The 17,958-nt window shown below is 41.6% G+C and overlaps 1 protein-coding gene across 3 annotated transcripts in view; it reads left to right on the forward strand.

Moving 5' to 3' along the window:
- The window catches only part of grb10b (growth factor receptor-bound protein 10b), a 66,630-nt gene that overhangs the window by 16,151 nt on the left and 32,521 nt on the right, over positions 1-17,958 (forward strand). For 2 of the 3 annotated variants that reach the window (XM_056380880.1, XM_056380877.1), the window contains exons 3-5: positions 6,002-6,098; positions 13,990-14,299; positions 16,523-16,667. In XM_056380880.1, coding sequence (XP_056236855.1) covers positions 6,002-6,098; positions 13,990-14,299; positions 16,523-16,667 — 552 coding nt within the window. The remainder of the gene's footprint in view (positions 1-6,001; positions 6,099-13,989; positions 14,300-16,522; positions 16,668-17,958) is intronic. The other variant, XM_056380878.1, reaches the window with a different exon arrangement.

The raw sequence follows: 17,958 nt of genomic DNA on the forward strand, positions 1-17,958 counted from the left end.
ATCCGGTTTGAGGTTTAGTAGATTTGTTCACACCTACCTCAGCAGAGCAAAGGGCTTCCAAACATTTGTATTAGGGCAGTAGCACTATTAGCCCGATCAGGAGCTGCTCTGTTGTCTGCTCGTCATCTAGGTCATGGCTTTATCTCTGACCTTTGACCTCAGAGCTCGAGGACAGAGAGTTCAGCTTGCTAGAGTCTCCCAGATCCCCACAGCTTAGAGTGACAAGCTTTCATGAAACCAAAGGTCCTCATGTGCACTGTGTATGTGTGTGCATGCACAATTGTACTAGTGGTAGAGCATGATTTTTAATAAGAATTATATTTAATAACAGAACAATTTAAGATACTAACCCAACAGAAATACAACTGCAGGGGATAGGCCTTGAGTAAAGGCTAAGGTGATAATTGGCACAGTGAATCATCATATATAGTCTCTTGAAATAGAGCAATGTAAATATGTTTAGGCTCTGCTTTCCATATGTGCTTCTTCTCTCTCTTATTCTCACAGCTGAATATTTGTCCAGTCATTTAGATGATTTTAATGGAAATCAGCTGAGGTTTAAAATCTGGACAGAGTGAGGAATCACTCAGTTCTTTCATATTTGGGTGCTGCTGGAGCGACAGTATATAGACATTTAATGTAAACACTCCAGTTTACACACACACACACACACACACACACACACACACACACCACACAAACACACACACCACACACACACACACACACCAGACTCAGCTGCACACATGCACGGATACACACTCACTCGGCTCTTTGCAAAGCATTCAGCTATAACAGATGTACCTTGACTTGCTGAATGAGAAAACCCATTCACTGTGAAATTCCAGGGTTGTGGAAGATTTTCCCTGATAAAACTGCAGCAGCAATTCAAAACAGATTCAAGTGAAGATAACATTCACACTAAACTCAAGGGATTATATTGCCACTTTCAACTTGTTTCTGTTGTGCGACTGGTGAGTAAATGATGGTACATGCAAAGCCAGGCAAATCTGGTGAGGTAAAATAAAAAAGTATTTTTAGCGGCAGGTTAATAACTGATTAAAAGCACCATTAATCCAGAACCTACAGCACTTATAATGCATTTTACAAGGTTATATATATATATATATATATATATATATATGTATATGTAATACTAGCCTGGGCTCTCATGTATTGTAAAGTTAACACATTAAAATGCTATACTAGCACAAATCAGTGAATCTCTTCATAATAATTTCATATATAAAATTTCTCCCCAAATCTATGTTAGATCACTGGATAAACAAGCAGCACTTCAACACATGTTTTGCTGTGAGAGAGCCTGAGATAGCTGGAATCGTTTTAGTTGGAGCTCAATATTAACACAATTGTTTGATGTTTCCCATAACACACCAGTAATTAACCAGTGAATTTATTTCACCGGAGCTTTTGCAATGTGAATATTTCATTGTGCTTGGAAGAGGAACATTTCCATGTGGACGTGGGTATTGGGGCTACTGACTGAAAGAGTCAACATTGACTCCATCTGTCATCACTTTCGGTACACTGGAGTTTCATCAGCATCAGTGTTCCTTCATATGATATGCCATACTCACTTTTTCCAGTTCACAGTCAGACACTCTAGCCTGTGCATGACAGGCTGGAGCATATCCCAGCATGCATTATGAATCTATCTCCGCATTACCGGGCAGACGTAGGTGTCTGAATGTATTGCGACAGTGTAACCGAATGATGACATGCAAGCAGTTATATTCCATAGTCAAAACTGTGTCTCAATCACAACTCAGAGTGCGACATTGCTACAAATTTTTATCTATATCTATAACTTTTTTTTTTTTTTATAAATGTTCTAATTTTAGCTTATGATGTTAAACAGTAACCAAGTGTTTACTCTCAACTGGGTCTGAATGTAGCTTGTAAATGTGCAGCATATATAGCAATATAATTACATTAGATTTTGTCCAGCCAGTCATCATTCCAGTAAATATCGCAGCTGAGTCCAGGTGCAGTCGCTCTTCAGCAGTGAAAACTTATCATTCTACTGACATCCCATTGAGCTGTTCAAGTGTCTGGGGAAATAACGTAATACATTTTTTTAACCAACTTTATACCCTCATCAAAGGATTAATTTGAATTAGAAAGATTAAGACCAACAAAGAATATGAAAAACCTAACAGAACTAATCCCATGTTCTAAAAATATGCAGCAACCTGGCTTTACCTGGGCTCAGCTGTGCTGTGACAGCTGCTACAGCGACATTATAAACAAACAGATAAACAAAGCACAAAGCAGACATTAGTGTGACCCGCTGATCTCATTCTGGTTAATTATGTAAGAAGGGATTTCCACTTGCTGTCTAGTGTTCATGTATGTTTCAACAGAACTATCTGCTCTTGCTGTCAGCAAGAATGCTCTGCCAGAAGCCTTGGACCCCTGAGTGAGATTTCCACATCTCTAAAGCTTTCTGAGAATATTCAGTTCTAGGTAAATCTAACCATAATGGAAAGTGCAATGTTATGCTGTTAAACTTGAATTATTTTTATGGGTTGAGTCCATTCTCAGCTGTTCCTCCTTAGCCAAAAGCATCTCAGTAAGTATTGATTCATATTCACTCCCCGGTCATAACATTTAACCTTAATATGACCTCTTCTAAAGGCATAGCTTTGACATGCGTCTCAGTCTTTTCCCTCCTGTTTGAGGTGGAACCTCCAGACCTTTGTGTCTGTCCTGCTTTCAATGCCTTAACCTTGTCTCTGGCCTTCCACTGACCCCTTTTAAAAAGCTGAACCCTCAACCCCCTGACTCTTATTTGGAGCTCCTTTCAACTTCATCGATATGAAAGGGCTCTTATATGCTCCTTGTCAAAACTTGGCCTACCCTCAGTCCTGTTTTGACCCCTCTTTAAGAACTTAAGCAACACGTGTGTGTGTGTGTGTGTGTGTGTGTGTGTGTGTGTGTTTGTGTGTGTGTGTGTGTGTTGTGTGTGTGTGTGTGCACGCGCGCTCACGGCTGTGCTTTTGTGTCTGTGTGTAAAAGAATGAGTGTGAAAGAGAGAGAAGCAGGATGAGAAAATGCAAGGTCAAGGATAAAAGAAACAGAACATCTGTGTGTGTTTTTTCTTCAGCAGACAAAAAAGGAGAATTGACAACTTTTATGTGTTATCTTATTTTCTTTCTCCTCTTTGTTGTCTCAACCTTATACGCTTCAATAAACATATAACCAAATGCAGTGTTAGACGATGGCATGGCTGAGAATTATGCTAAAAAGTATCTATAGGATTAAAAACCCCAAGTTAAAATTCGGTCAGTTGTCTATAGAGGCATCAAAGGCTGTCTGGGTTCTGGATTTTTGTTGGTAAGAGCCACAAAAGGGATCAAGGTGTGTTTTAAAGGCCCTTTAGTCCGTTACTGTGTGCATTTGAGTTAACTCATTTACTCCCAGACAGCCATGCAAAGCAGCATTCAAGACCAGTATATGGTCTGAAAGAGTCCCTACGTTTTTGCTCAGTGGAGCTGAACCATGACCATCCTGCTCTGAATACATACACACACACTGTCTCTCTCTCTCTCTCTATCTCGCTCTCTCTCTCTCTCTCTCACACACACACTAACTTTACGCTGTGCCATCCCACCAACCAAACAGCGTCCCACTGCTGTTTGGGTGACTGGGTAGGGATCAGTCACAGTCTGATAGCTGTACCCCAGACGGTGTGTGTTGATGACGGCGTTTGCTATGTCAAGGGAACAAATGGGGTGATGCGGTAGTTATTTCATTTTTTTTTTTTTTTTTAATTCAAAAGCAGGTTAGCCCCATTAAGAGCCCAAATCTGTTTTTCGATCCAGCCAAGACGTCTGGAACTCCAGACAATACAATGATGGAACAATGCAACGTAATGATTGGATGCGGTTGGGTTAGTTGGTATAGCAGAGGGGTTGGGGGGTGGCGGTGGACAGAACCATATACTGACATTGCACATCCAGTTATATCCAGTTTAGTCTGAACGTAGCCACCAGTATCGACACCAGAGCAGAACGCTAATGACTTCTTAATCGCTGAACATTAAAACTAAAAATTTTACAGGCGAATCATGGATTATATGTTTCCAAAATATTCAGCCGAGCCCTTATTTTGAAGAATGGAGGCATCAGAGTGGAATTCGACTTCAAGCTTTATTCTCACAGTGAGTCACTTGTCTTTGAAGCGCTCATTAAGTCTTGTTAGTAAAGGTACTTTAACTGTCGCAGGTGCGAAAGGAAAGTCTGCGATAATTAGATTCCTTTAGAAAAAAATTGAGCTTTGAAATGAAAAATGGCACGTTCAGGAAGCAGTCTGCTGCACGGAGACACAGATTTACTATAAAATCCATCTAAAACCGTCCTTAATTCAATTGGAAAGTAGCTGTTATTTACAATGCTTTTGGTTTGTTTTATTATATAGAATAAAAACTGTAATGTTGTAGAGCATATCACATTAGATTTGTGTGTGTCTGTGCGTGTGTGTAACTGTGTGTAAGGCTAGGACAAGGAAACAAGGCAAGGGATGAAGAGAGACCAGCTATTTAAACAGTGATAAATGTTGGTCTGGGGCAATAAGACACCACTCAGCTTAAGAATTTATAATACTAAGTACAGCCTGGACCTGCTTCATTAAATGAGACACAGTCCAGAAAATACATCTGACTGTGAGTCCAAAGAACTGCATGATGGGTACCAGGACCGTCATCATTTAATTATTGCAACTCATTGTCTCCAGAGGCAACAAAGATAACTCAAACTGACATAAGGCAATAGCATCTATCATAGAAAAACAACAACAACAAAAAAAGTATATAAAAGAATCCAGCGCTGCCTGCATTGTCTGTCACTGCTCTAAATGAGGCAGAACAAGCAACCGCAGCAGCTTTTATTACAGCATTAGAGGAGGTCTGCTGTGTAAGAGACACAGAGTCAGTAGCAATGTTTTTCTGAACACAGTAGTCTGTCCCAGTACGTTCTGTTCCCACTCCTGCTGTTAGGCCCTGCGTGGGACGCCAGTCTGCACACACACCCACACACACACACACACAACACACACACACACACACACCACACACACACACACACACACACACACACACAACACACACACACACACACGCACACACACACACGCACACACACACGCACACACACACACGCACACACACACATTCACACACACACAGTGGATAACAATGGATAAGTTGTTCTCTTCTGTGGTTTTAGAAACATATCAAAATCAAATAAGTCCTTAACCGTACACAACCAAACACACTTCCTTATTTGTTGTGGTTTTTCCTCATTGAACAGTTTTGCAGTGGCTGGAATGTGTCGAGAATGTGTAACAAAGGTCAAACCAGGACGCTGTGGTTCAACAGTTTTCTGTGCTCTGATACACACCTGACCATGTTCACATGCTGTTTGTGGCATGTAGCAGTGTTTCCACACAAAAGTGTACAAGACTGTAGAGGTTATCTTAGCTCAACCTTTTTGAATTTATCGTACTTCATGTTCTTCTGATCCATTGACCATTTCTGTTTTGGCTTTTCTCTTCCCTGACCTGTTTTTATTTCATAAAACATAATTCAGCTTGGTTGTAGCTCTGAATACCTTTTGGAGCCCGGTGTTTTACATAATCATGTAGACCTAGGAGATTAAACAAATATTGTGGGCAGAGCTGCCTCTCTTGTTACACTGTTAACTACTCTGACCACAGCAGCTATGTCTTTTCAATAACTATGAGTACATCTTTATGTCAACAGCTGAGGCCCATTTGGAAAAGTCCACCAACGTGGATTGCTATTGGACACCTGCATTATTTTTCCTTGTATATGATATCTAATAACAACTAACTGCAAGTAATTTCTTTTAAATTTAAGATTCGGCAGCTGATTTTCTCTTCTCCATGAAACAATGATGGGATAATGGTTTTTTTAATGACTGAGTCTAATTTTTATTTTTTTTGCTTCTCTCTCCCTCAGCAGGACAATATAGACCGGTCCTCCAATCACAGACAAGCTGACCTCATTGGTCCGAGCTTCCAGCAAACAGCCAATCGGAGTTCTCCTAACCATCAAGGTTGGTTTTCAACATCCAGTAGATATTGTGTGTAAGTGTGTGTGTTTGCTGATGCTTGTACATCAGAGCTGTTAAATATTCTTGAGTTGTACTGGTGTTGTGTGCTCTGACATCAAATTACATATGATTTTAAATACTACTGGGATTCACTGTACATAGACTTGGTGTAACACAAGCTTAGGGTACTCATTTCACTACTTTTATTTTCATACAGAAGAGAATGCAAAAGAGCTGTAGAAATTACCTGGGAAACTGATACTACTACTGTGTGTGTGTGTGTGTGTGTGTGTGTGTGTGTGTCATGTCGGCTTGCTGCTCATTATCCTCCGCTGGGCGGGGGGCGGGGGGTGGGGGGGTCGAGGGAGATAATATATATTTGGGTCTCTTCCGCTGTAAACATTTCAGCAGTTCAAAGAGTGATCTGCATGGACACAGGGTGCCATTATAATTACGCTGTCTATCTAATTGTGCCATGCAGTGTTCATCCATGACAATCGGAGCATGAGATTTAAGCACAATATTGGCTCAGCATGGGAGGTAAGGGCGGGGAGTCTGTGAGGACCCAACGAGTGAATTAGAACGCTTGGCCCTGGCATGGGAAATAAATGGAGCATAAATTACATTGTCATTTTTCAGGATCAGCCGGGATGGAGGGAACTCAGGAGGACCAGAGAGGCAGACGAAGGAAGATGACTTTAACTAAGAAACATTTTTGCTTACACTTATACATCTAAATGATTATATTTTGGCTGTATACCCAGGTTTTTTATACAATAGATTATACCAGACATGTATTGGGAGCCTGAGTGATGAGCGCTGGTACCGTAGACAATTTTTTTGTCAGACCTCCTTCTCTGCTCTCTCACTCTTTTTTAAATCTAATCAAGTAATGGGTGACAAATTATGGCCAGCAAGCTGCCACTTTTACGTAGTTTTACTGCTTGTCTCAAGCATGTCTCACAAGCTACAGTATATTACGTGTGCTTCTCAAAATCTATATCAGTTGAGCAGAGATTTTGAATTGAGCCCCAGTACCTCTCGTGTTATTAGCAACATGATAATCCTTGCTGACGTTATTAAACCTGTTTTCCCAGTAAACCCACTCTTTCATTCTTATAGGACTTTAATGCAGCCACCAGCTACTTGCTACTTGCTGTTCGCTATAAAGCCACTACAGTCATAAACCTATTAATGTTGCAGGGAACAGTACGGCTTTGTTGGAACACGACCTGCCATTATTTCATATGTTTGGAATGAGGTACGCTTGAGCGGCTTATCGGGGCATTTGCAGGCCAATATTTGATATCTAGAAGTAAAAGTTGTACCACGTGATATTTCCAACATGCAATCTACACATTTTGTACGTAATATTCTACTGTGCACAAAGTTTAATAAGGTTTATCCGAATGCTGTGATGACACGAGGCATGGCATGGCACATACTGTATATGAGTCCTCTCTTCCACTGAAGCGATGTCACAGGCTTGCACTATGCAAATGCTGTGTTCTCTTTGTTGTTTCTCCCAGCAACACATCACAGTGACTTCAGTCACGCAGTATAGCTGAGCTCATTGTTTATATGGCCATAGAACCTTTGTGAAATACACTTTCATTCCTTTACAGTTAAAGCCAAATTCAGTACAGTCATCCTCTAGAGTTTAGGTTTAGGTGACAGGCAGTTAGCACTCCTACCTGTTTCATACCTAGCCTGACTGGTTCCTGGCCACAGGAATTGCAAACAAATGTTCGGATTTTGGGACCTGAGATTCTGGCATCGTACTCATTTCTATTCATCTGACATGATTAAATTTGCTGTATTTGAATTCAAAAAGTTTGAGCAGGTAAAAAAAAAAAAAACTACTCTGAGATGTGGTTGAGATCTACAGGAAAAGCTTTGTAAAATACCAACTCATTTGCTTTAAATCTGTCAGTAAACTGTGAGCAAGGCAGCGTTCAAGAGTACAAATCATGCCTTAATAATAAGCAACAGAAAAAGAAAAGAGACAATGGTGGAAAAAGGGAGTGGGTGAGGTTCTCAGATGCGGTTTGCAGTGAATATTCGAGATGTAGTGCCAAAAACTGTGACGAATGCAAGATAAAATCATTTGACTGTGACTGTACGAAGGTTATTACATAATTTTATTGGCCAGTATGTCAGAGTGTCATGTACTGGTGTTAAGATACCTGAGGTGCCACTCTGACCAGTACAGCGGCAAGGACGCTTCCACAATTTAGAAAACCCACCTGCGACATCACAGTATAATACACCTAGAATATTTTATATATGTGTGTGTTTGTGTGTTTATATATCTGGAGGTGCTAAGGCCATGACATTTGTTATTTTGGTAAGGCGGGGGGGGGTCTCACATGGGCGTATAGCTGCTAGGCAACAAATCCCATCAATGGTACCAATGCAAGGCAGTAATCTGATGGCGTGGCTCTGGAGGGGTTGACCAGCCATGATCTCAGGCCTGGAAAGCTCCCACCTCCAGTTATTTCAGTTATGCCTTTGTAGAGAGAGAGAGTGACATGCCAGGGGCACACATGCGTGGGCATACACGTGCAGAAACACATGCACGTGTACAGACACACACTTTTATTCACAAACAGCAAGGGACTGCATTCCTGCACAGAATGGGTCTCTTTAACAGGGGGTTAAGGAAGGGTGGGGAAAGAGCAGATTACGAGGTGATGTGAAAGAAATTTGCTGATTTGCGTTTGTAACCTCAATTAACATACAGCTGTCAAGTTTCAGTTTGGTTGGATGTAACACAGAGAACACAAAAATAATGTGTAATGTCTTCAGCTTTAATTAAAAATCAAAAAGACTCAGAGCCTGCAGATACACTCGCAGCTCTGTGAAGCTGAGACATTGGCGATTTGGGCTGAGTGCTAACATCAGCAAGCTAACCTGCTAGCAATGATAATGTTAACAGGTTGATGGTTAGCGGGTAGTGTTTGCCACACTCACCATCTCCCTTTTGCATGTTAGCATTTTAACATTTACTAATTAGAATTAAACAAGGTCCAGCTGACCTGACCATGTGATTAGATGAGAGGTCAGGTGACTGCCAGAGTTAACGCAATGCATCCTCAGGATGACATGAACATCTGTACCAGACTTCATGACAGTCCATCCAGTGTTTGTTAAAACATTTCAATCACAACCATGAATTTCAACCTCACGGCAGCACTTAAATCATTACGAGTTGTTTGAAGGGCACCATGAAAATCTGAACCCAATTCAACAGCAATTCAGCCAGTATCTGTAAATTGTCCAAAGTAATAGTTTTACTTCTCATGAAGTAAAATACCCGGCACATCATCACCCTCACCCTGTGTGAACCCACTTTCTCTTCCACCAGTTTCCCTCTCCAGAGTTCCCCCTAAATGAGGGTCTGTGTTGCTGTACTTCTATTTCCTCCCATCTTTCCTTTCCCTTCTGTTCATCTCTGATTTCCCTCCCTCCTGTTTCCCTCTGACCCTCCCACACGCCCCCTCCCCATCAGGAGGCCTGGCCGTCAGTGGGTGTGTGTGCTGTCATCAGAGGTATTGTACTCCCCAGTGCAGAGCCACGCTTTACAGTTTAGACTTGCTCTGTCTATACTCCCACTGATCCCTTTGAATGGAAACCCCTCTGCTGGGCTTGTATTCAGAGACTGTTTATCCCCCTTGTGTGTCTCCTCTGTGTGTGTGTTCAATTGATGTTCTGTATATGTATACCCCTTACATTCCCCTTTTCCGCAGGAGGGTTGCCCCTCCTTTTTGTTTTTAACTAGCAGGAATGAATAAAAAATGCATAGAGTACATTCCAGGATTAAGGAGAGCCATATGGATCTGCCATCAATACAATGGTCTTGTTTTGGCCTTGTCTCACTTGCTAATGATCAGAAATATTCAAAACAGCTTTTATGCAGATTCTTACCAGACATGACTAGTTTTACAGTTGGTTAATACTGTATTTAGCGTGGCTCAGACAATAGAGGAAGCTTGGGCTATTTTTACCCCTAATTTAACCGGTTAGAGGCTCTTAGAAGAGGGGGGGGGGGGGGGGGGGGGTTAACATGAGAGGAAAAGAGAAGCAAATGAACTGAGGCCATGGGAGAAATGAAACAATGAGGAAATGAGGACAATAATGTCAGTGTTATCCTTTGACCCATCAGGGTTTTCCATTTAGCTCTGACTTCTACAGTCGAATTTAAGCAGAAATCTAAAAAAAGAACAAAAAGGGAGGGACAAAGGACTGACTTTAAAATAAAGGTTTCATTATGACATATTAAAGTTCAGCGGAAACAGTCATTAAATTTATGGAAAAAAAAAATGCAAGCCAATATTGAAATATGGCAAATAGCCAATCTATATTGAAAAACATGGTGTACAGTTTAGAGCTGAGGCTTTTATATAGACTAAGCCATTAATCGGTTGATTAAGAATATAGCCATCAAATTAATCACTAGTGAAAGTAGTTGTTAGTTGCTGCTCTAGTATAGTTCCTGAGGAGCACAATATTAACTAAACATTAAGGCACCTCCACGTGGATCCACGGCCTTTTAAATGAAGGGATTCAAGATAATCACACATCTTAAAATAAATGATTTCTTTAGAGGAAGGATTTGTTAAGGAGGTGCTTGTTTCCCTCTGCTTATGTTCATTTATTACACAGCATTAGTAGTTCATTTAACTTCTATTGCTTTTCTCCATAATAAAGCCCCAGAGGTGCTAATACCTTTTTTATACCCGATTTATCCTGTAATTCCTGCTGCACTCCAGAGCCACAGACACTTAACACAGATTCCCATTTTTAGGTGGATACAGCTTTAAAATGAATTCTTGCTATCAGTCAGATGTTCCTGGATGTCACTGGCACGGTCTCCATTTTGTTGTGAAAGCCACTTGGCTTGGCACATGGCGGTGGTGTAAAGGTTCAGTTACCTCAGCTACATAACATTTTGATCCCGACAGTTTGGGGACACTCGCTGAAGTGTTTGGTGCCATTGAGCGACTGCATCACAGCTGCAGATTCCCACTGTCAACTGCTCTGTCTACATCTGTAGCTCTGTGTGCTCCCTGCCGCCTGAGCTGCTCTGATATTTTAAGAGGATCTAATTAATGGCTGCAATATTGTGAGGCCAGGCATGCCGTGACCGCTGTGTGTTTGGTGGGCATAAGTAAAGGTGTTTATGCTGTTTCTTGTGCCTTCCAAGGCCAAGTGTCTGGCATGACTCCATGTCGAGGAAAGAACAACCACGGTTTGTTCCCTGCTCCACATATTCATTGGTTTAAGTTGAGTGTGTGCGTGCCTGCCTGCATGCTGTCTGTGTCATCAATCTCTCTGTCTTACACCCGGGTGCATGACGCATACCTGTGTTTGCCTGATTGTGACATGCATAGGTGAATGAGATCGTACACGATAGTGAAGCACAAATCCTTCCATCCATGCGTGAGTTTATGGCTTGTGTTTCTTTGTATACAAACAGCTCTGCCAGTCCCTCCAGCCAGAGGCCAAAATAGGTCGGATTTATGAGGAAGCTTGTTTTTCTCTCACTTGCTTCAGGGTTCATGTCTCACCTAGTGAGAATGATGGATGATGAGCAGTTGACGTCATCTTGGGAATTTTGCTTTCCTTTGATTAAGTTTCTGGTTTACTCTCAACAGCTACTGTATTGTTAAGCGCATGTTCGATTACTCTTACTTTAAAAAGAGATGAACATTTTCATTAACGTTGTACTGTCTTGTGTTACAGGTGTCTTGCTCTGTCCTTTAGCCTTGTGTATGGCTTTGTATGCACCCTGTGTCCTGTAGTATATAGCTCTTTAGCTCTCCAGGCTATCTATAAGTAGCTGCTCCAGCTTACCTGTCGCTATTAATACCTACAGATTAACCACCTGTGAATCACAGGCACCTGTGATACAGCTACCTGACACGTTTTCAGGAAAAGCTCCTCAAAGGCCACAATTTGGGTTTAGCAGGGTAGCTGGTTGCTGCTCCATGCAGGGATGGGGGTGTTCAATGGCTTGCTAACCTGTGGCTCCTGTTGTTGTTGTTCCCTCTGGAACTTAGAAAAAAAAACTAAACACAAATCTAATATTAAAAATTTATATCAGTCAAACTACTGCTTCCCACTGTCAGCTTTCCGCTGAGCAGTGGAGCTCTTAGCTGCTTTAGAGTTCCAATGACCCTCACATCACCTCACGTGATCCAGCTGTCCTGCACCCTAAGCTGTGGTGAAGAAGTTACATCATTTGAAGCTCTGGACTTCTGATAGCAGGACTACATATTAAAAGTTATAATATGGTGTTTCATATGCTTTCATTCATTCATTCATTCATTCATTCATAGAGCTTGGTTTTTGAACCATGAGCCATGACTGGTGTTTTTGTAGATCCTGAAGATGCTGTAGAGCTAAGACATTTTTTGTTTTTATTCAGTCAATCAAAATGAGACTTTCTCATTTTGCATGTTATTACAAAAGAAGTAAAATAAATAAAACACAGCACCTCTGGTGTTATAATAAGGGGAAAATAAAGTATAAGTACAAGACTGAAATCATTACTCTTTTGCAGTTATAAACCACCAGATTATAATGTAAGCCCACTGAGAGAATCAATGGTCATATTAGTAATAGTATATAAAAAATAATTGCATTCAAATTTCACATCAACATATATGTTTCTCAATCCTTCAGTTCAAATAGCAGCTTGACTCTGTCCTAAGCCATAAGTCACACCATAATTAACGTTTTTTAAATGTGAGTGAGTCCATGTCCTAATATTTATGTGAGCCTCCTTCTGAGAGCCTCTGCCCTGTACAATTAGAGCCTGTCTCCCCCTAGTGGTTCACTTGTTTCCTACAGTACAGTTGTGGGATCTGAATACAGAGATGTGATGATGAATACATGACATGAATTTCTTTTTCATAATGAAGAATAATTAATCAGAAGAATAGTCGTCAATGCAGATTGTAATTTAGAAAGTGCAAAGACAGGCGCCCAGTTTACCCAGATGATAAAACTTTCACAGCATGAAGCAATTAGATGTGAGCTTCCCTTCAATTGAGCTAGCTTCAAACTTTGATACAACAGGCTCCTGCAGTCGCTTGAAAAATTCACTTCATGAATTTAAATGTGCCTTGAGGTTCTCACAGGGGCTTTGATGATAGATTCCTCCTCTGAAAAGAATTCCACGTCCTGCTTTTAAAGACTTTTAAAAGCAGAATGTTTGATACGTGAGGCCAATGTAGAGCAGATGCTTACAGTGCGATGCCTTTGCTGTGAACCCCAGTGGTAAGAGTTGAAAAGTGTTACGGGCAGGTTTGTGCTTGTACCTGTTATCCCTGGAGATTTAGCTCACAGGGCAGCACAATGTGTGTAGTCAAGTCTTGTTGATTGAGCACTGGCAAAACTGGTTACCAATGTGTGTGTGTGTGTGTGTGTGTGCGTGCGTGCACTCTTGTGTATTGTGTATGCCAGTGTTTTTTTTTTCTCCTTTTTTTTTTTTTTTTTTTAGTATTACTTGGAATTAAGGTGGTGCAAAGTGAGGTCAAGGGTTCAAATCCTGGCCACAATGAAATGATAGAGAAACTGAAATAGAAAAAGGGAAAGTCCCAACAATATCCAGTGACTTTACCTCTTTTTTTGTGTGCCTCAACTATTTGAAACCAAAGCAGCAGGCTTATAGGACTTTCATTTTTCTTTTATTGTGCTTTATTGCATTTAGGGTTTGAGTTTCTGTCCAGCTTTACTGATGTGTTTTCTGCTCCACACTGTTCTTTGGTCAGTTTAGTTTTTTTCACTTTTTTTTATCCGTTTGACAGACGCACATTTGAGGGATTTTGGCATTTTTCTGTCTTAACATTCTCTCAGTGAAGTTTTCCTTTCTGTCGGTTCTCACCAGAAGATGACGTTGACCTCGAGGCCCTGGTGAATGATATGAACTCTTCGCTGGAGAGCCTGTACTCCACCTGCAGTGGTCAGCAGACAGAGTCCACCCCACTACTGCACAACGGACAAACCTCTTCCTCACACCAACACCAACACCATCACCACCATCACCACACACAACTTAACCACCCACGGCAGGGTCAGCACTCGCACGCGCTAAGCCACGTCTCCCCGGAGCCGCCCTTCACCTCCCCCTCCTCGTCCGCGGACTCGTCCCAAACCAGCCTCAGACGGTCACAACCCATGCACATCCTCGCCGTCAGGTAGGTGTTTACACAGTGTACGCAGATTCTTAACCATTAAGAACAATTCCTTTGGCCACTTCAGCAGCTCATAGTCGAGTGGGTTGTTGTGGCAGGCAACTGAGTATGAAAGGCAGCTGAACCCTGGAGGTAAGGATTCGGACTAACATGAAAGATAACCCTCACTGTGAACGCACAGCACGCATTAACATATATTTGGCTGCCGAGTGATGGAGTGAGTTGGGAGAGTGAAATAAATAATCAGTAGCAGAGAGAAACATAGAGCTGCTCCCATGTGAATGTTAACATGACTGAAACAGTGTCTGAAGGATTAGTGAATGCGGCGTTGGATGGCAAAGTGCTCTTAAGCAACATATTGATTCTGTTGTACCTCAAGAGTCGATTTTCCATCCCTGACCTTGTGCTAATTTTGATGCAAAGTAAAAATGAGTGATAATAGTTCGATTTGCATTTTCTGGCAAGCGATAAGCTCTTTAACAGGAAAGTGACACAAACGTACGAACTGTGAGAGATGATTTTCAGTGAACACTTGTGTATCTATTGAATGTAAAGCTGAAAGGATCAGTCCATTAAGTTTAAACAATTACTTGAGCAGCAGAAAATTAATCAGAAAATTGTTATCTATTATTACAAAAAGCTGAACATGACTTTGTTCCAGCTTCTAAGTTGTTAATATTTGCAATATTTCTGTGGTGGTCCTAATAGAATTTATTACTGGAGGATTGATTATTTTAAAATAAACTGGCCTTAGTAAAATAAAGGTGTTTTATCAAAACTTACAACACATCTCAAGCATTTAGAAATGAGTATCCAAAAAAAAAAAAAAAAAAATCATACAGCAAATGTCTAAATACAGTAGGCCTTGAGCAAGCAAACTCAAAAACGCTCAGGCACATACCGACACATGCACTCAGGCAACCGAAGTGTGGCACTAAGCTGTGAGCTGCCTCCCTCCAACCTCTTCCATTTGCACATGTAGAGCCTCACATGCAGAGCTCAAACCCTTTTTTTTCTCCTCTCACACTGGAAAAGAAGCCTCTCACTGTACACTCATTCCTCCACACCCTCTCAATAATTGGGCGCAATGTTTCCTCCCCGCTCCCTATCTGTAGCCCTTGAATGACCCGTTCCTCCTTGTCACTCCCTCTTTGTCTCAAACTACACCAGCAGCAGGAGAAAGGTAAAAAATCTCATTTATTTTAGTACCAAGTGCAAACGTCTCCCTCAATTTAAACAGTAGTAACCCATATTCTCCCGAGGGTATCGTGGTATGCATTGAAAAGCGGGCATGCACGCTCACACATACACTGAGGCAACTGAAGTAAGGCCCCATACATAGTGTACACACAAACATGCATTCATGGCAGAGCTGGTGTCAGCTTCTATTATTTGCCTTTGGAGTATTTGACAGAACCAGAGGAGGGATAATCAGGTAATGGAGTATTCTGTCTTAAGAGCGCTCTCTTTCAAACACACACACACACACACACACACACACACACAGGCCCTGAAGTTCTTATTATTCAAGGCTGACCTCTGAATAACCCTGTTCTCAAGCTCAGATGGGACGACATCAAAAGGCCCGTTCCCTTTTGAACTCACTGGGTTCTACAGAGAGACAGTTTGATAGAGAAAGAGACTAAGAGAAAGTGTCTCCTACACTGATTCTCTAAGCTAGCCTCGGAGCTTGAATTTCACAAACTGACCTGCACTTTTCTTTTATTAAATGATTGGATCCTGAAAAGTTTATGTTCAACTGTCAAATCATCATCCGTTCTTAAGGGTACTGGCTCACAGTGTATGTGCCTATTTTAAAAACTGCTTTAAAGTGATGTCTTGATTCAAAATTGATGCACCATAAATATTGCAGAAAATTAGCTAGCAGGCTGCGGGGGTCTGTGATTTCCACTTGCTGGGAGACTGTTCATTACGGGTAGATCAGACGGAAACAGACATGAGCCTGGATACTGTACAGCAATGCTTTATTAATTCCACCTCTCTCTCTCTCTCCCGCACATATTTCTCATGTCAGCGGGTCGCATTTCAAAGTTTTCCCATCTCACTTTTTAAGTGGCTGTTCCAGGGCGCGACCTTGGGCTTTAGTTAAGATTTTTGCCTGAATAATTAGCAAACACAAGCTGATGCCAATTTGCACGCTCGGTGCATCAGGCTACGCTGCCATTACCATTCTGACTGTTCCTTTGTCCTGTTTCCATTGTTCAGGAGGCTGCAGGTGGAGGAGCAGCAGCTGAGGACATCTTCTCTCCCGGCCATCCCCAACCCCTTCCCCGAGCTCTGCAGTCCAGCGAGCTCACCTGTCCTCAGTCCAGGGTCCCTACCTCCCGGAGAACCTTCCACTGGCAAATATGTAAGTCAAATCCCCACAAAGACACACTGTCGAAATTTTTTCTCTCTTCAGAAACTTCGACTTTTCAGGTATTGAGAAATGAAAGTTATAATTAGTCATAATATAGTGTGGTTGCATCGAATGCAAAACATTGTCTTCATACAGTATGGGAGGTCATGTCAGATGCTTTTCCCTTTGAAAAAACAGGATATGAGACATGTGCTGATTTTGATTTACTTTTATGTTGACAACTGAGAAGTGTGTGACTCAAGTTACTTGTTTTGAAGGATGCAGAATTTGGGTATCGTAAATAAGCTGTATTAAGTGGTCGACTGTGTGTTGGACATAAGCATTTAGGAATTTTTCCCTGCTCTACATCTGCCCCCATGTTTTGCTCATCTGAGGCGTGTAGATTGCTTGCATATGACGGTACTGTGCTGCACAGTGCATGTGTGTGCTTAACAGGGTTTGTGGCTTTGTTTGAGAAAAAAAGACTGAGGTGAGGTGTGTGTGCGTGCGTGAGTGTGTGTGTCTGTGTGTGTGTGTGTCTGTGTGCGTGTGTCTGTGTGCGTGTGCGTGCGTGAGTGTGTGTGTGTGTGTGTGTGTGTCTGTGTGCGTGTGTCTGTGTGCGTGTGTCTGTGTGCGTGCGTGTGTGTGTGTGTGTGTGCGTGCATGCACGCGCGCACGTTTGTACACATGTGTGTGTGTACCTGCACACATGGCAGCATTTCTGTGAGCCTGTTTGCATTTGCGTGTTCATGTGTGTGTGTTTGTGTGTTCATGTGTTGACAGAGATTTAGAGGCTGGTCCGTCTCTTCCTGGAAGTCATAGTCCCTCTACAGTCACTTTTAATGATCTTCATATGGGGCCAGCCAATGCTGCTTACAGTAACATACCAGTTTACAGTAATGTGAGGGAGGATTATTTCTCATAAATACCCTACCCTGGCTATGATCTTGGCCTGTTCTGGTCATGGCTGCTAGACTGCAGTTCCAGTTAAGTTGTTTCGAGCCATTATGCAAGTCTGACTTTAATATGATCTGCTCTCCTTTAAAACATCAGTTCATAAATCATTTGATGACTTGATGAACCGGTGGCATCCAGTAAATGCTGAAAGAGAAGTTGTGGCTTTGAATTACCATCTGTGGCATAAATAAAGTCCTAAATGGTTAATGTTGGATTAAACCTTGAAAGATTCAATTTCATTCTTGTCTCCATGAGTTTCTGTCTTTGTGGTGTTGTTGCAGGCTTGAATTATTAGCTGTGGAATAAATTGAACACTGCATTGCAAATCCTTGTTCATACAGTAGAT

This window comes from Seriola aureovittata, chromosome 7, assembly GCF_021018895.1.
Source record: "Seriola aureovittata isolate HTS-2021-v1 ecotype China chromosome 7, ASM2101889v1, whole genome shotgun sequence".
Taxonomy (NCBI): domain Eukaryota; kingdom Metazoa; phylum Chordata; class Actinopteri; order Carangiformes; family Carangidae; genus Seriola; species Seriola aureovittata.